Source organism: Asterias rubens, chromosome 12 (genome assembly GCF_902459465.1).
Source record: "Asterias rubens chromosome 12, eAstRub1.3, whole genome shotgun sequence".
Lineage (NCBI taxonomy): Eukaryota > Metazoa > Echinodermata > Asteroidea > Forcipulatida > Asteriidae > Asterias > Asterias rubens.
Window position 1 is genome coordinate 10,893,437 of NC_047073.1, and position 19,201 is coordinate 10,912,637.

General features: G+C 37.7%; 2 protein-coding genes across 4 annotated transcripts in view; one reads left to right on the top strand and one right to left on the bottom strand.

Moving 5' to 3' along the window:
- LOC117297702 (multiple PDZ domain protein-like) overlaps positions 1 to 6,578 on the top strand; it is a 57,530-nt gene extending 50,952 nt beyond the window's left edge. For all 3 annotated transcript variants that reach the window (XM_033780849.1, XM_033780850.1, XM_033780851.1), the window contains exons 36-39: positions 510 to 630; positions 1,299 to 1,444; positions 1,750 to 1,985; positions 2,776 to 6,578. In XM_033780849.1, coding sequence (XP_033636740.1) covers positions 510 to 630; positions 1,299 to 1,444; positions 1,750 to 1,985; positions 2,776 to 3,046 — 774 coding nt within the window. In that variant the 3' untranslated portion in view covers positions 3,047 to 6,578. The remainder of the gene's footprint in view (positions 1 to 509; positions 631 to 1,298; positions 1,445 to 1,749; positions 1,986 to 2,775) is intronic.
- Positions 6,579 to 6,814: 236 nt separating this feature from the next.
- LOC117297644 (glucosidase 2 subunit beta-like) lies at positions 6,815 to 18,697 on the bottom strand. The gene is made up of 13 exons (XM_033780784.1): positions 18,503 to 18,697; positions 17,429 to 17,545; positions 16,934 to 17,029; positions 16,020 to 16,201; positions 15,647 to 15,710; positions 15,167 to 15,317; positions 14,710 to 14,788; positions 13,700 to 13,792; positions 12,142 to 12,430; positions 11,228 to 11,387; positions 10,809 to 10,883; positions 10,028 to 10,127; positions 6,815 to 9,651 (listed from the first exon to the last, which is right to left on the bottom strand). The coding sequence occupies exons 1-13, from the start codon at positions 18,672 to 18,674 to the stop codon at positions 9,502 to 9,504; spliced, it is 1,728 nt and encodes a 575-aa protein (XP_033636675.1). The 5' UTR covers positions 18,675 to 18,697; the 3' UTR covers positions 6,815 to 9,501.
- Between the last annotated feature and the right edge of the window lie 504 nt (positions 18,698 to 19,201).

Sequence of the window (19,201 nt, forward strand, 5' to 3'; positions counted from 1 at the left end):
GCAGAATGGCAAAGGTTCTGGGCTAAAAGAATATGCCTAGCTGGATATTAATTGTCATACATGTAGGACTTTAAAAGGGTACTGTGTATATCATTGTGTATACAGTGCTCAACACATATAATATTAACTATTATGAACTGTTCAAAATTTTGTTTAAATAATATTACTTTTACCATTATTATTATTTGATGTTAATTTGCATCTGGGGTAAAGAATATTATTTGTACCCACACACCGATGTGTATTAAGCACTGTATACTCTGTCTGAATCCTGTATAGCAGTTTGAATCCAATTTTGTTGGTACGTGTACCACAACAATTTGTTAGATGCTACATTTGCATCAGGGATAAAGAATTTCATGTTAATTATAAGTACTACTTATTAGTTAATTTTGTTGCTAGAATTTACTCTTCTCTATGAAATTAGAAATGTGGTGCATTGTCTAAATCTTAAATACATCCAAGTCCCTCAGATTTCATACTCTTTACTTTTAACATTCCATCTCCAGGCTACAGAGGGACACGTGTTGTTTGAAATCGGCCGAAAGAAGGATTCATCGAGGGCCAGCCAACCGGCAGAGCAGAGCACCAAGACGCAAGTACAACCTGCTGGTACTGCAGGCAAGCCAGGTAATGTCACTCAGTCATGGTGTCGATAGGCGTACAACCCAGGGGTGGTGGGGTTTTTTCTTCGCTCAGTCAAGCATTTAACTGGGATTCGAGGGATTAATGATTAACATAAAACAAATTGTAAATCAATGGCAGTTACAGGAAAGAAAATATAAATAAGATGTTAAATTTCTCAAAGGCTTTGCCACTTACGAGTATGGATTTCAAGCTTATCTCTCTTTTGTGCAATACTCTCAATAACATTAGCACTTTTTTTAACTGCGCTAAGCACAGGAGGTTTTTCTTGATATTTACATATATAAATATCTTGTTTGCTTAAAATAACTAAATCTTTAATCAACAATGTTATATATGGGATTTGAGACATTGCATGGTGAGGTATCAATATATATTTGGTTTGCGGTAACACCATATCTACTTGCCAGGTAGAGTTTGTTCTTTAGAGAACTGTCTTGCTATATATTCTACTACTGCGGAGTAGATAATGACATGGAGTAATAATGTTGGAAGCGCTTTGGGATGCCCTTCGAGTGTGAACAAGCACTATATAAAACCTGGTTTATATTATTGTTATTATTGTTGTAGTTTCTTGTATACTGTTATATGTTTGTTGAAATCTTGGCCAAATAAATGATAATAATAAACTGTTTTCATCTTTAAACTTACAGTGAGAAATGTGGAGTTGAAGAAAGTACCAGGCAAGTCTCTTGGATTGAGCATCGCTGGAGGGAAGGGTAGTGAGATGGGTGATATCCCACTCATTATAGCATCCATTACCCCTGGCAGTCAAGCAGATGAGGTCAAACACCTCAAGGTTTGTGGCATCACAAGCTTATCTTTCTTTCTTTCTTTCTTTCTTGTGCATCAGAACTTAAACATCTGTCCCCCATCTTTATTGAATTTTGGCGCCCTAACCAAGCCCAACCGAGTCAACATGTTTCTGGTTGGGGTTCGCCAAAACCCACTCCTTGTCTTGTCACAAGAGCCAAATTTCATAAAGATGTTTAGCAGAAAATACTACTTGTCTGAGCAAAAAATGAGATTTACAAATTAAAAGTCCATCAATTCAAGATTTACAATTTAATAATCTGTTTGTTTTTTTTTTTTTTTTCCTTGCAGGTTTTAGACTGCATCGAGGGCATCAATGGCCAGAGTGTAGCGGGTCTGAGCTACGCCAACGCCATCCACCTCTTGAAATCATCCCAAGGGGTCATCAAGCTGGCTGTCAGTGAACTCAATCCCACCATGAAAGAATGGTACCTGAAAAGCCAGCAAGCTAGCGGGAAAGGAGACAGTATGGTCGCTGTCAAAGCTAGCGTACAGAAACCAGTGGCAGCAGTTGCAGAGGACGCTAGGTGAGTGGGTCTTACATGTATAAAGTGAAAGGGTATATGTACTTTTTCCGAACAAAAAACACATTGTCCACAGATTTACATTAAACTTACACAGTTTGAAGATTATGATAGTAGAAAGCTTCCCTTGAAATTTTACTTACTGAGGTGCTGTAGTTTTTGAGAAATGAGTAAAAGTGATAATTTTCGTCTCGGTTTTAGCATGTAAAATGGTATTACCCAGTTATGCTATGGTTTTGGTATGATATCATAACTGGTTAAGGGGATTTTACATGCTAAAATAAAAACTACACAACCTTAGTTTGTAATATGTGAAGGGAAGCTTTCCACTATCATTATCTTCAAACCCTGTAAGTTTAATGTAAATCTGTGGACATTTTGAAAAAGTACCCAAATCCTTTAAATCCCCTCTATGCCCTCTTTTTGGCAAAACTGTTTCCCCCAAGTGATGGCATCCTAGTGTTTAGGATTTAGGATCCGGTGGCATTTAATCACCATAATTTACTTTCATTAATTCTGGCCATTTTAGAATAGGCTTGTCTTGTCGTCTGATTCCAATAGTTGCTCTTACTTTGATCTGTCAGTGTTATTGTTCATTTTGCATTTTGGATTACAATTGTTAAAGTTAACATGTTATTTTTTTGGTATACATTATTGTGTTATTATTATTTCCTTTTAGATCAGATTTATAAATCTATGCCATAGAGTTGCTTACAATGTTATTATCTGTGTTTTACAAATTTCTTGAAGCTTTGGTGATTTCAATGTGTAATTTTGTTTTGTATGTTGTTAGTGCCGGTCGTGTGAAGACAATTGAGCTTCAACGTGGTCCAGACGGTCTTGGATTCAGCATCGTTGGGGGTTTCGGCAGCCCTCACGGCGATCTCCCCATCTACATCAAGACGGTATTCACCAAGGGGGCTGCCACAGTGAGCGGGGAACTCAAACGAGGCGATCAGATCATTGCTGTGAATGGAGAGAGTTTGGATGGAGCCACTCACGAACAAGCTGTGGATGTACTGAAGAGAGCTAAAGGGGAGGTGATCATGACCGTCTTGGCTTAAGCCTGGTGTGGGTCAGTGGCTCTGGCTAGATCTGTCGTCAACCACAGCCGTAGTCAAAGGATCGACTCTCAAAGAAGCTGTGGATATCTTGAATGAAAGAAGTTTGAAGTAATCCAAATTGTAGCGTTTTAGATCCAAAACGATTGGGTTTTTTAATTGAAATCTGAGTCACAATTATTGAGTCACAATAAGAGTATATTTTTTTAATTTTTTTTTATAAAATTGAAGAAACAATCGAATATTTTGCTTATTTGTGGGTGTTGTTTGTATTCTATCAAGATCTTTAATACTGAAGTTGAAACCCACCGCCAGTGAAATGTATTCCCCACTCAAAAGCGCTTTCAAAACATTCATACTACCTTACTCAGTTTTAAAGCACATATTTTTTACACAATCTGTACATTCCAAACTAATACATTTAACAAAAATAAAGTGTCCACCTTGATTGTTCAAATTCTTGGACGTTTCAATTTTACAGAAATATTTTAATACCGTTGTAAATATTCAGTTCAAGCGTCTATTGTAAATTGTTGATAATTTCCTCTAATTTAATAACAATTTTAAAATTTACCTTGATGATAACTTATTGATTATTATGGGTGCTCCTGCATTCATTATTTAAATTTAGCAACCAACGGATTGATTTTGTGTGATTGATATTTAAATGAAGTACTTAGATTTTAGCCAGAAATACTTGTACTCTAGATTTTATCTAATAGTCTTTTACTATAGCTTATATTTTCAACAGATTTTTATAGCTGTAATAATTTAACAATAAAATAGTCAGAAAAGAAATGGTTATTCTTTGATTTTGACTTGTTCCCACAAAACCAGAAACTAATGACAAGAGACAATTCATGTTTTTTGTGTTTTCTAATTTGATTAAACAAAATTACGCATTGAAGGGATGGTACATCGTTGTTGCTTATTTATGTATAAGTATTATTATTAATTTATTTGTTATTATTTTGTAATACTTTATTTTTAAAAAGACATGTCATGAGTGAACCTGAAAGTGTAAAAGGGCTACAAATTGGACTTTCAAGAAACCAACCGTTTTCAGTGAAAAAGTATTGACAATTTGTCTCGCGATTAATTTTATTGCTTTATGTAATCGGCCCAAGAACCAACAGTTCAACACAATCCATCGGAAAAACGTCATCAAAGTTTTGTGGGAACAGATCTGTATAAATTACTGTTATTACTGCAAAGTGCTCTTTAATCCACATGAAATCAAGCTGAAATAATCACACTTTTATCGGTTAAATGAAAAGGGGGAGTAGTTGTAATCGGGGCCCCCATTTGATGGCGTTTCTTTCTGAAGAACTATGCGCATAATGTGTAGGGCCTAGGCATCGTGCCCTGTTCAGTGTACAATTTTAACCCTTTAGAGTCCCCAGCGTTGTTAAGGTTTCACTCGGAGTACAAAAGGTAGCCACAGTTGCGTGTGTGGTGATGACTATACAGAAATGAATGGTCTCTATAAGGGTTAAACTGTAATCTCAGATTCTTCTCCTTTCATGTTGAAGTAATTTTTTTAATCCATGAAGTTGCACAGCAGTACTATAGTTAACTGTTTGTCACTATAAACCGTATTGAATACCCCCTCTGTTGCTATGAATGTCGCCATCTTGTAGGGCAAATCGTATGTGCGTCTAAACGCGTACATCAACGAAGCACGCAGCGTGTCCAGTTTGATTTTTGTGGCTCATGTACACACACCCTCATGCACACGCTCACAAACGCCATGTTGTAGGGCAGGTTTTTGAATGGTGACCTCATATTCCATACCGTCTATTGTATAAGTTTATCTGGTAATAAATTTATCTATCGTCCATAGTCTTTTTAAGGTCTAAGGTCAACAAATGTAATTTTTTCGTAGCAGCAGCTTATACATTTATAACTTTTGCAAAATTCCAAGTGCCTTAAGAAACATAAAGTACATGTACCTTCTCAAATTTGTTCCACTCTTTTTAAATGTTGATTCCGTTCCAATTTTAGATAATTAGTTTTGTCACTGAATGTCTGTACTATTAAAATGAATGTCACGCATAAATGTATTACCCAGACAGCTTTTAATACGATGTAAGGGTGTGGTTTTGAAGACATTTCTGAAAAGGTTGTGGCTCTCACCCATGTCTCAAAGGTGGGGTCATAGATATAGGAAAGTACTCACAAAAATTACTGACCATGAAAACTAACTTGGTAAGAAGCACTGCAGCTGTTAATTGTATAAACTATTTTGAGAAAGGATTCTCTGCCAAGTAATGTGGTTTGGATAATTTGTTCACCAAAAACATTTGAGTCTGAGATGATTTATGCATTCAGATTTCTGAGGGTTGATGTTCGGTCGCAAGTGCTGCCGCCAGATTTTGGATTTGTACCCTCTGTCACATCGCGGCTATACAGGGATGAATTTGATGTTCTTGTGAAAATACCTTGAATTTTGGTTGCTGGTGTAGTCTAAGCAAGTGCACACTGTATCCAGCTGAAACTTTCAGTGTATCTTTCTTGAAATATCTGGCTATAAATAAGCATTATGTTGACAAAAACACATCTATGACTCGACCTTTAAGCCTGATAACCCTAAATCATTTCTCATTATTTTATACATAATGCATAAAGTGACATTTATATCATGGCTAATGTTTCAGTTGACTTTACTTTTAATACCGTTTCACTTTTTCCTCAAGAACTGCTTATTTTTGGGGCATGGAGCTGTCTTGGCATATTGTCTTGGCTCTCGAAAGAGCTGATGGTGTAATGACTCCATGTCTTTTTTGTTTTTTTTAAATACAACATTGAACTAAACAATAGTAACATGAAACACTGTAGAGATTGCATTTAAATAAAAAATAGAGTTTATTACAACCCAAGAATAATTATGTGTTTCTTTCACATCTTTTGATTCCTTGTCACAACATTAATGGTTTTAAGGGGGAGAGGGAGGACATCAAAAACTCATTCACAATGATTTTTTATGGAAAATTTAATGCATTTTTTTAAAACAGATTTTATGACATGTTAAATTCGATATCTCAAAAAGAATTAGATAATACAAAGGCATCTGTTTATAAATCATGTTTACTCCCTTCAAGTTTCAAGAAAAGGAAACGTTTTTAACGACGTCCTTTTTTTGACAATCACACCTAAAATCGTCATACTTACAATAAACATTTAGAAATTAAGTTTGCATCGACGATATGAATTTTATTTGTGTTTTAACTGTACACAGATGTGTCTTCAACACTGAATACTAATTGTCTATTACGGCAAGACATTACTCTAGAATGGCAAAGATCTTTGGTTAGAATCACACCTAGTCCTGATCACACCCAAGTATTATATTAGTGGTGTTTTATTCACAGGACTTATGAAAGAACCAGAGTAGTGCTTACCAACACCTGCACACACAGCTCGGTGTTGCAGCCATTCTGTTGGCATTCCCTTCTTCTGTACACTTAAAGCCATTGGACACTTTCGGTAAAACAGTACAGTCCAAGGCCCACACTTTGTGTACCACAACTTCTATATCAAATAACAAACCTGTGAAAATTTAGGCTCAATCGGTCATCGGAGTCGGGAGCAAATAACGGGAAAACCCACCCTTGTTTCCGCGCGTTTCGCCGTGTCATGACATGTGTTTAAAATAAATCCGTAATTCTCGATATCGAGAATTGATATTGTTTCAATGTTTTCTCAAAAAGTAAAGCATTTCATGGAATAATGTTTTAAGAGAAATCTTTCACCATTACCTTCTGTAAACCCTGTAAGTTATTTGTAAATCTGTGAACTTTTAATTTTTTTTCTGTACCGAAAGTGTCCAATGGCTTTAAGAAAAATCTTAGATCTTCAACACTATAAATAAGACTGTGTGAACGCCCGGTAAGGTGTAGTGTTTCAAGTCCCCACATTATGTGGACTTCTTTTGTTCTCAGGTCCACAAACATTTAAGTACATTGCAAATGAACCCCTTTTGTTTTCCCAATGTTTTTTTTCAGAAAGTTTCTTTTGTTAGCGTTGTCCCCAGTGGTTTTGTACAATGACCGTCCCCGATGATAACAGTTTACTTGATCTCTTTTGTCAAGTCTTTGATTTGAATGCATAAACTTGCCCACAGCTCTGTGTTATATACACTCAGTGGAACTTCCTTTGTTTTGTGCACTAAAGGGAAAACAAACTAACTTCTTCAACACTGTAAAGTAAACTGTGTGGGCATATGAATTCTACAGTGTTTGAAGACCCTGCATTGTGTCAGCTTCTTTTTTTCTTAGTTCCACACTTGGTACATTATGCTTGAACATCAGTGTATGGTAAACCACAAATAATAAACATAGTTAACATTCTATAAATGATAAACACATTTCACATGCTATAATACAAAACATTGAAATAAAGTCCTGAATTTAATTCGTTGTGGGGACCTTTTTTCAAAGGAAAACAGTTAGATAATGCAAATTCCTGGAGGTGCTTTCCAAGGAGACCAATGGAGGTAGAAATTTGTACCTCCATGAAGGAGTCCAAGACCAGTGTCGTCTTTCCCACTGCTCACAAAACCTTCACAAATTCTATTCAGTTATGGCTAGTGCTAGTCTTGCAAATAAGAAACCATGTTCACACAAGACTAACACAAGTCTGTATTCATTTTTCTCTGGAGGTTCTTCCATTCATTCCTGCCTTACAGGGTTTTAAACCAAACAATACAACACTGAACTTGAATCACGGGTTTGATCCTCGGGGTTGAAAGCCATTTTTGGTTGGGCAGGAGGTTGCCATAAGCCTTTTTGAGGTATGGCGGACACAATGCTACAACACTATAAGGTTTGGGTAAATTTGTGCGTATTGACCACTAGAAATAGAACGTGTGGAATTCTGTGTGAAGTGCGCATTTTAGGCGACGCGGCAATAAAACGTAAACCGAATGACCACAAACATGGTGAGCGTGGCATCAGTCGCCGCGTGGCATCAGTCGCCGCGTGGCATCAGTCGCCGCGTGTCGCTGTAGATTTGTTTGAAGAAAGAGGAAGTCGGTCTTGGTCTCAAAACTCTGCTTCTTAACTTGAACTTTTACTGCAGTTTGTCGTGTGGTCTTTTGTAATGATAAAATTTACATCATTTAATCAAACTGCGGATACACAAAAAATATGTATAACGTTTTCACACTACAAATATTAAGGCTTTAAATTACTAGATTTTGTAATACTTGGGCCTGCAGAGAATTACAATTAGTCTGGTCTCTTTAATTGAGTACCAATGCTGTGATTATATGAGGTATACAGAGAGCATGACCAAAATGGCCGTAGCACGATAACAAGGCCCGTAGAGAATTAGTCTGGTCTCTTTGTTGATTACAGTGCTGTGATTATAACTGGTATACAGGGAACATGCCTGAGAGGGCAGTTGCATTAAATCTAGTTTTTTACGAGAAACAAACATAATTATAAGTTATAAACTCTGGGAGTTTGGGGTATTTTATTCCAGAAAATATCACCAGAGAAATTTTTCAAGCTAAAAGGGAATGAAAATATTCCAATTTTGTTTTAAGTTAAGTGAGATCAAACGGATTGGACACATTTCTGATTCTAGTGTCGATCACAATCACAACTAAATTTTGTTAGCAACCTAAACATCCCACATTATATTCAAAAGACGAACAAAACAAATCAGATGAAATAACAAATTTTGTATACCAAAAGATTTCCCTACCAAAACCTGTAAATATCCCCCTCATGTGAAAAAATGTCTTATGAAAATACGTAACATCACGATCTACGCTGGCAAAGTCCGCCAGAATTATTAACATAATTTTTAAAGACTTAGTACAGTATTGGTTACTTTGATATGGTATGGTTCAATCAAAGGATTTCATCACCCCGAGTTAATAGTTTTGTCGAAGGTGCCAAAGCAAAAGACTTTTCAATTAAGTCACTCACTAGACCAACTTGCCCAAAGGTGACCTCAATCCTCCACTTTTTTCCACTCACGACAAAACTGTTTGGACTAAGATTTGTTTGCCTGGCCCTACTAGTTAACTGTCACAGATTTCTCCTGCAGACGAGCAGAATATACTGTTCGAAACGTTAAGAACACATCAGCTCTTCCCTTTAGAGATTTACACATTGTTGTACTCGCAAAATTACTAGCAATGTTTACTTCCTATCCTGGCATATTATGTTGTGTGTAATTTCACCCAAAATCTTTCAAACCATTTCTTATGATAGAAACTTTCAACTCTGAAAAGACTTGAGTCTTTGAAGAACGCATGTGAGAGCCAAGTTCAATTATTCAACTTACAAACAGTTCAAAATTTACAAAAATTACCATTGTTTATTCCAATCAAACAGGGAGAGAACAACATTTTGCAAAATTAACCAATACTGTACCCAACCAATCATGCCTAACTTACGCTTTACCTAAATTATGAACACATTAGTAGAAAGACAGTCGTGCTTTGGTTATAGTTCATCGTGATTATCTGTCTCCCCCGTTTGGGGATCTGTTTTTATTGTGCATAATGCTGGAGTTTCAAACTCAAACTCATAGGTACAACGTTCTGGCTCGCTTGCTGCTAGCAGTTTGTTTTCTGTGCCGCATCGTAGTATTACCTGTGAGAGGTGTAGATTTGGAAGAAGAACGAGACTTACTTTAGCAAAAAACATCTTAAAGAATTTCCAAAACAGAAGACACACAATCAGGAAAATTGAAACAGATTTTCCCAATTGTTTTTAGCTCTTCCTTGTTAGGGATAGAGTTTGGAGAGAAGAATGAGACTTGAAGTGTGTTTAACAAGGAAAATATCTTTTACAGAATGACCAAACAGAAGGCACACAATAAGAAAAACTAAAACTATTTTTACGGTCATGTTTCCATTTATGTTAAGCTTTAGGCCAATCTAGGCCATTCTAAATGGACCAGGAAGGGAAGCTAGCTACATTATGAGTTAGCACTCATAGTGCCATGTGCTTGTAAAATAAAACTTACCATCGTTGATCTGTCTGGTCCATTCCAGCAGTTTTTACCTCCAGAATATTTCATCTTTATATATCTATTTTCGACTGGACCTTCCCATTGCCCCCAGGTCCTGCAAAAAATAATGAAAACTTATAAAGCGGAAAAGCGCACACATCCATAAAAGTGCCAAGAACTGACCGGAAAGAGAACAAAACAATCATGAACAACTGGATCTGATGTAGAATTGCCAATGCGAACATTTTGTGGTCTGTTTTCAAATAGGATTGGCACAATGTAAGGGCATTACCTTGTAAACTCAAAAGTATCACGTACTCTCTGGAGCAAAATAGTGTGATCCACGGTGTCAAAAAAGCCATTAAACAAAAACCCTTCACCCTAGTTAGTATTATTTTGTGTACTGTAACAGGCTTGGAATTTCAAGGCCATTTTAATTTTGCAAAGGCCACTTCCATTTTAAAATCTTAAGTCTGTGAAAAACTTTTGGAAGGGAACCATGGCCAAGTCCGGAGGTAACAGTTTAATAAAAAATAATAAATAAAAAATAATAATAATAATAATAATAATAATGATAGACTGTGCAAGTCTCCCGGCATATTCAAACATTGGAAACGGTTGAAGTGCACAAGCTTGTTTCAGGTAGCATTAAAGCAACATAAAATGTTCAGTGGAACAAAGTAAGGCATTCAAAATGAATGGGTGGCTACTTGGGACCAAAGTGGTCCCAACAAATTTTAGAATTTGCGCTAGACTTGCACGGTCAGAAGGGCAGGATTTATAATATAAAACTCACCCTAACGACGTTTCTGAACCTCCTGTTTTTGGCCTCTGACTGGTTTTGTCGAAGGGGCACAGTTTATAAGTATATCTGAGTAGGAAGAAAACAAATGAAAATGGTTAGAATAGATCTTTTGTTATACATCTATCAATCAATCAATCAATCGTAACATTTATATGGGGGCATAGTCTAACGATCAATGCTCATGGCGCCGTACAGTAAGGTCTTAGTAAAACAGCTGATACATGAAAATGTGTGTTTTGTTTTTTACAGATGTCCTACCACTAGAAAATTTGTAATTTGTTGGAGATTTCATCACGTAATTATTGACATGTGCAAAATCTTTCACTTATAACGCCATTCATAGCATTATATTTATATTTTCTGAAAAAAAGAAAAATTTGTCAAAAGAGATGTTTTCCCCATGTACTTACTCTCTATCTGTAAATTCAAAACACTGGTTTTGTAAAGGTTGGAATTCTTGATGTGGTCCCAGGTCGACTCGGAGCAGTTTTTCCAGATCTTCGATGGATCTTTTAATATCGTTGGATCTCTTTTCAGCTGCTTTAAAGTCGTCTCGTGCTATATCGGCAGCTACAAAAACATAATCATTAACGAAATTTAACCCCAAATGAATATAAATCTGTGAAGTATCTTGCCTGCCAGAAAGTGCCCTGGAAGGTCATGCTTTTCACAAATAAAAGTTACATGACAAGACTTTCCGATCAACCAAAATCCCTGAATTCCACTTACCAGTTTCACAGTTAATCGGCTGTTATCAAAAAAACAATTGTTTTATAAACATTCACCCTGGAAACCACTTCCCCAAGACTTCCCCACTTCCCTAATTTGATAGTGCTGTAGCAGAACAATTTGCTACGGTGTTAGTGTATTTCACGGGTAAGCAAGAAAATTAGGCGGCCATTTTGCACGTTCAGCATGGATTTGCATTGTGACGTCATTCATTTTCCTAAGGTCTGAAGGTTAACATGCCTTTTTTAGTACTAACGGTAAGCAGCGCTTTAAAACGGATATCGCACAGTAAGCACAAAATCATTAGTTTGGCAGCTCTATGACATTGGGCCCTGGTCTATAAAGCCCGTTCATACTTCCTGCGAACGCGAAGCAAACTTTAGTGATGCAACAATCTGTGCGAGCTGCATTTCCCTTTATGACGCATAGAAATTCCCTTCGCACGAAGCATTCGCAGGATGTATGAACCTGGCTAATATAAGAGGGTAGGACAAACCCAATGTTTACCTTCAATGAGCACCTGAGTGGCCTCATCATACTCGCAGGATGTATGAACCTGGCTAATATAAGAGGGTAGGACAAACCCAATGTTTACCTTCAATGAGCACCTGAGTGGCCTCATCATACTCCGGCATGGCCTCCTCATCTTCCCCTCCTTTCTCTTTCTTCTCTTTCTCTTGTTGATTCCGTCGATATTTCTCCATGATCGCCTCCTCGTCCATGTCCTTGTCATACTCCTCGTCATCATCCTCCTCATCCCCAGCATCGTCCACATCCTCTCCCGGGTCGTAGTCGTCCCCGGGGTCACCCATGTCTCCTTCATACGGCTCTCCTCCATCACCCTCTTCTTGGGTGGTAGGGGGTGTGGTCTCATCGGACTGATCCTTGTTATGCCAAAAATATTTAGATTCATGAATCTCTCCTACATTACTCTCTTCTTGAGTTGTGAGCAGGTGTGGTCTAACCTAACTTATCCTTGTTAAGCACATTATATTTAAAGTCATGAATCTCTCCTCCATCACCCTCTTCTTGAGTGGTAGGGTAGGGGTGTGGTCTCATCTGCCTGATATGCAAAGTATATTTAAATTCTTGAGTGATTGGAAATGTGGTCTCTTTTGACTGATCCTCATTGTGTGAATTATAGTTAAATTGACTGTGTGGTTTTACTCCTTTTGATAATGGCCAATAAACCCTTTTACCAATCACTATGTAAGTTCTTCTGTGGAGGAAGGGGTCTAATTTAGTTTCTGTTCTTGCAAGTTCACTTGGTTTTACTCAGCAGTTGAAGGTTTTTACTTGGCAGCTTACATATCAATCTGTGATCCTTTCTTGCAATTGGAACAAATGCAAAGACTGAAACTGCAGCAATACGGTTACAGAAACATTAATCCAAAAAGTTAACACGTATCAAGAGTTAGTACAAGTTAACAAGTTTTAAAAGCCAGTACATTTTGGTTGAAAACAATTAGTGCGCATTATTTTTCTCTGGCTAAAATCCCGCCAGAGAGAAACAGTTGGCAAACAACAATAGATTGATCCATTAAGCTCCGCCCACATCAAAGCAAATAGACATCAACAACGCCCTGCCACCCCCCCCCCCCCACACGCACAAGTGTGTACACGCCTGCAACCTTGAACCTCATATTGTCCATCTTTTGTTTATACTCTGAACCCCCTTTTTTTTTATGCAAGTCGCCAGACACACAAGGCCTGAAGGCCACTCAAGGTGTGGGCTACAATTGTTTTTGTTTTTCCAGAGGCCGTTGCCACCTACTCCTAGGGCTGGAAACAGGGTTACCCCTTTCACAGTCCATACGAATGTAGGCTTGGGTATCATCAATTCGAAGCCTGGCCGGTAGAGCAGAAAGCACTACCTCCCCAGTTTGGTTTTGTAAACGTTTTCCAACTGTGGGCCTTTCCCATATCGTGGACTATATTTGTTAAAGGTCCCCGATTTGGATATTATGTACCTACTCACACACACCTGCAAACAAGGCATAACTCAGCAATCCAAATAGCGGGAATTTTCTTTCGGTTTTTAAACGCGTTAGACTTTTTGCATGCATGCTCCAGGCTGTGATTTGTCAAATGCATTAGGGGAGGAGCTTAATGGATCTGTCAATTAATTAATAGGAACACAAATGAGTTAATACCTGTTGCAGTGATATGAACTTGCCCTTGATGGACGGCCAGATAATGTCAGTGAATGTGGATTTTTGAGCTTGATCCAAACCTTTAAGGACGGCCTGAAACAGAGAGCCATGCAAAATGGAATGTAATAATAATACCTGATCTAACGACTTTAACCTGTCCCTGAGGGTGTCCCATACAGGACCTGACATGGTTGCCTTTAATTGCTCCACTGCGGCAAGTGCAACCTGAAAACCAGTTTATGGAGATTGTAATGTTTGAAATAGAGGGACTGGTTTTGTTTAGGTTATTGGATAGGGTTGGAACCGATGCCAGTACAGGTTTATAGAGATTGTAATGTTTGAAATAGAGGGACTGGTTAAGTTTAGGGCTTTTGGAGAGGGTTGAGACCAATGGTAGTACAGAATGCAAACCAATTTATAGAGATTGTAACATTTGAAATAGATGGAGTTTGGTTTAGTAAATGTTAGGGATCTGTTCTTTGAGAGCATTGGGAATGTTTCACATAAATTACTGGGTTTAATATCAGTTCTTGAATAGGGTTGACAGTACAACCTAAAAACCATTTATGGAGCATGTAACAAATAAATGGGGTGGATCAATTTTGATTATGATTATGATCATGAGATTTTGGTAACTGGTAACGTCCGACTCCAAAGTTTAACATTTAGCAAAAATCACTCAATTGTTCAATGGTTTTTTCTATGATAGAAAGTGTGTCGATTAAAAATATTATGTGGAAGACTTTATGTCCACTTTTTAATTTTTGTTCGCAAACGAGTCCTTAACAAATTAGTATAATAATAAGCCAATGGGCTTCTGGAAATCGTTAGGGCATGTTTGTGTAAAGTGGGCGTGCTTTTAAAACAAAAAAATCACAGCAACCTTTAGAACAGTGTTATAACAGTTTTGTAATATGACGACTTTACTTTGATGTATGAAAGTTAAATTTGTTCCAAACTAAACTGATAAGTCAAGTCCTAGTAGCTTGAAAAGATAAACCAACTCTCACCTTAGCCTCATCCTCAGACACTACTCCATCTCCGTCAGCGTCAAATTCCTTGTGATTTAAAAGCTCATCTGGAGAGACTCTGCAGACAGCAGATAAATTAAACAAAAGTATAATTTAAGATAGAGTAAAAAAATTACTGGTGGGTAGGGTCATTGATTGGTCAATACTCCAAAAACTTATTACCATATAAACTTAATACTTACACTTGATAGTATCAACTATTTTGAGAAAGGATTCTTTTTGAAATAATGTGTGATAATTTTTCACCCCAAAACAGTTGCATCTGACACAAACGATACATGCTTGAACCGTTTCTCAGATTTCTGTGGGCTGGTGTCCATACTTAAGAAAACAATCTTACTTACAAATATGTACACTCATCAATGTAATACACTGAGGGTTCTTTGGGGGCGGAGCAAGCAGGGGTGGGGATGCACCGTCAATCTCTCAGACTTACCGTCCATTTCCATCAAGGTCTAACTCATCGAAAGCATCGCTAGTCTTTTGCTTCTCCTTGGTTGCTTTGAGAAGTTCCAGCTGTGCTTCCCACAGTTTCTTGTGGGCATCTTTTGCCTCCGTCTCTGGAGCTTCAGCCTCCTGCTTGAGCTCTATGGGGGAAAATATATCCAATAGAATGTCATCCTGGTGCCTTCAAAACACCTCAGCCAACATCGTAACACTGTCTAGAAACTCTCGTCTATCACCCCATTTCTGAAACAACTTCACTGGCTCCCTATCTCTCAACGAATCATCTTCAAGCTGATTGTCCACAAAGCACTATATCTCAGAACTCTTTCAAGTTTACAGTTTGTCAAGGAATTTTCTTCTCGATGAAACCAAGTCTGGACACTCCTGTGGTGACAGGTCTTTATAATGATAATAACAATAATTAAAGATTTGATGAGCAAACAAATTGGTTAAACAAAATTTTACTTACTGTCTTTTTCTTCCTTAATCTGATCAGCAAGTTCTTTTTCTTCTCTCAGTTTTGTAATTGACTCCTACAGAAATAACAACAGAATTTGGTTGATAAAAGTGGTTAAATAACTGGTAATAAACTGGTTTTCAACCAGTACTCTTCAGTTTCAAATTAACAAAAGGAAAAATAAAAAGTTTGAGGACTAACTGTGTAAGCGAAAAATCCTGGTATTGTGGAGTACACAAGACAATATTCATTGCTGAACTGTGAAATATGCTTGGCGTTGATGGATGGCGTGGAACTCCCTGCATCCGCTGATTCTTTGCTAATGGCAAGCAGAACCATAAAAATTGGGCCCTAACAAAATCAAGTTGATCAAACTGTTCCCTACCTCTCTCTCAACCTTCTTCTCAGCACCTTGCTTTATGTATTCCTGCCGGACTTCAAACCCCTGGTTCATCAGAATAATTTCTTGCTTTCTGCGCTCCAGGTCCGCCTTTCCCAACTCACGACAGTTATTAACACATTTTATTGCCCCTTCCCCCTTGTATTCATCGGAAGCATCACAGCAATCTGTTCAAGCAAAAACCAGAGTTGATGTTAGAGTATTTAATAATATGTGTTGAGGTCGAGTGGTTTAGTGCACTGGACCCAAAAGATGGTTAAGTGATCAGCAGGCCTGATACTTCATGGAGGCAACAAAGGCGATTGCCTCCGTGCCCGCTGGTCATTGCCTTAGTGCCATTGAAATGCTCAGTAGAAATTTACCACTTCCTCTTAGGGTGCTCTTTACCAAGGAGAAAATGCCTTGGTGCCCCTGCCTTTTAAAAAATGAAGCGCACTGGCCAGCATCAGGTTGTGGTTTCGAATCCAGGTCATGGCACTTGTGTTCTTGAGCAAGACACTTAACTCTCAATGATTTCTTCACCCAGGGGTGAATGGGTAGCTACCAGCCAGGGTTAGGTGTGATTGATTTAGCTTGATGTGCTACCTATTTGGCACTACAAGCTGTATACTCCCAAGGAAACTGAGATGGTTCAAGGAATGAAATAAATGGCCCAGTGACTCAGGGTAGTTAATGTGGTGGATTTGAGAACTACACATAAACCACTATTACTATTACTATTATTATTAATTTGTTCTGCTGTAACTTAAGAGGTTTATTATTCAGACGCAGTTTTCAAGGAGGTGTAACACACTGGTTCAGAGGGAAATTACTAAAACAAGAAAAACATTCATATAGAAAAGTTTGCGGTAACACCACATTCAAAACATTCATAACAAAACATTCATGTCATAACTTACCACAGATGCCATCGTTGACTCTGGATGTGGGGATATACTTAGGTCGGAACCCCCTGTTGTTGCAATGGAATTTCCCAAGCGGACACGCTGAGGTACCTGAATCACAAAGACGAAACAGAAACAGAGTATTCGTCGCTTTTTATTTATTAACCACAAGTGGAACTGACTTAGTAAGTATCGTAAATATTTTGGATTTGAACAAAGACAAATTGAATGGAGTAGGACTTGAACCATTGACCTCCGGAGTGATGTACCAGCGCTCTACCAACTAAGCTTTCCAGCCCTATGTTGGCGGTCTCCCATATTAGTCAAAATCTTTGTTTGGGGTGCCAGTCAGAAGCCATAACCATTAGCTGCTTTGCAGCCAGGGGTCACACCCAAGTTTACGATACAATCTGGGAAGCAGCAGCCGGGAGTGGACCAGGAGCAACGGAGACCATGGCCTGCATGACATTTGTGTACTTCCAGGCCTGCTATTGGGCATTTCTACCTTACCTGGTTCATCCGATGAATCAATGCAATCACAGTAATCATCATTCACTAGATTCCTACGAATCCGTCTTGATCCATCTAAGCAGGTGAACCATTCTGTATCACGATAAAGCGGCTCATCTGACATGAAAAAGATAGAAATTATGAATTGCAAATTTTTGGTTATATAAATAAAACAATCTAAAAACTCAACTTTCAGATGCAAATAATACAATTAGTAGACCCCATGCCTATCATCTCTTTTTAATTTAATACAAAATATTTCCGTGCAGAACATAGTTCGATATGATAATTGTAACCCTCCTCCTTCCTTCCGAAGATCGTAGTAGACTGTACGATAATGACTGAGGGGGTTACAACAAACCACTGGTGTTTTAACTTTTGCCAATTGTTTAACAAAATGTTTTGAAAACTTTAAATAAGTCATTAATTAAGTTTATATGCCACCAGTTTTTTCATGCGTTATGAAACAAATATTATTTACTCACGACACATATAATAAGTGATATTCCTTTTGGTAAAACTGAGTGAAAAAGTGGTGGCAGGATACAGAACTTTTGTCAAAATTTTGTTAATTTCAAATTCAACAATATTGTCAATAAGGTTTATTGCGATTCAGAACCGCAATGCGTTGTGGGAAGGCATATGGGGCAGTTTGCGCGACTCGTGCACGCATCGCCTATTTGTTTGGGTTCAACAGCGCCCTCTCTTAATATTTTGCTATTCGCGATAAACCTTAGCATGGTGTTGATGAGTGAATACTGACTTGGATGGGAAGAGTGAGAAAATCTTTTATAAATTTCATCACTACTCCACTGTTCATCATTAAATTGCTGATTTAATCAAACAACAGTTCCATAATTTCATAAATGCCTTTTTGTTTTTTTGATACCCTTTTTTTTGTTTTCCTTTAAATTTTTAATTGTGTCGGAACTTGACCGGCTTGACAATCATTGTGTTGTGGTTGCTTTGATTAGCCGCCTCACAACCGTTCATTCAAATCAATGAGATCTTTCCGGCAAAATATGCCGGTACATTTTTTAGCGTTATTCTCCTTTGCACTCCGACCATACTCACTCGTTAAAGATACACCGCGGGGTCGAGGCACAGATTCTGTGGCAACACTTATCACACTCCAAAAACAAATTATTGTCATAAAAATGTAGGATTTAACGCTCATTTTCAGCCCGTTAGTTGAGAAACTAATTTTACTCATCGCATCTTTTTGCTCCTCTACGCAAGTCGCCATCTTCCCGAAAAATGAAACCTCGTATCCAGGTGTTACCGTTACTTTTGTCAATGGACATGGAGTATGATTTGGGAAGGAGGTTTAAACAACGTGTTGGTTGTAAAAGAAAACTTGGGCACGAGCACGATATTGGTGCTCAAGTTGTAGTCAAATACCATAAACGACCGTCAATCAACAAGCGAGATTGTTGTGTGGTGACGAATTGGTCCTCTTTTTTTCTTTTTTTTTTAATATAGCTATGATTTACCCATGGATTTATTTGTACCTCCTTGGTTTACCCAGGTGAAAATCCCAATGTTCGTTTTATCAATTGATCAATTGATCTCTTTTAAAAGTTTTCCCCAACTATCCCATTCATTTTTATTTTTTAGTGTTTTTTCAGTTGTTATTCTAGAAAATATCTGCAAGTCCATTCTCGACTCGAGAGCAGTTTCCTTATTTTATTTTGGAGAGCATAATAATTCATTGTTATTTATTTTGTAGGTATTTTTTGGAGAGCAATACTTTCTTATTTCAAGAATTTATGT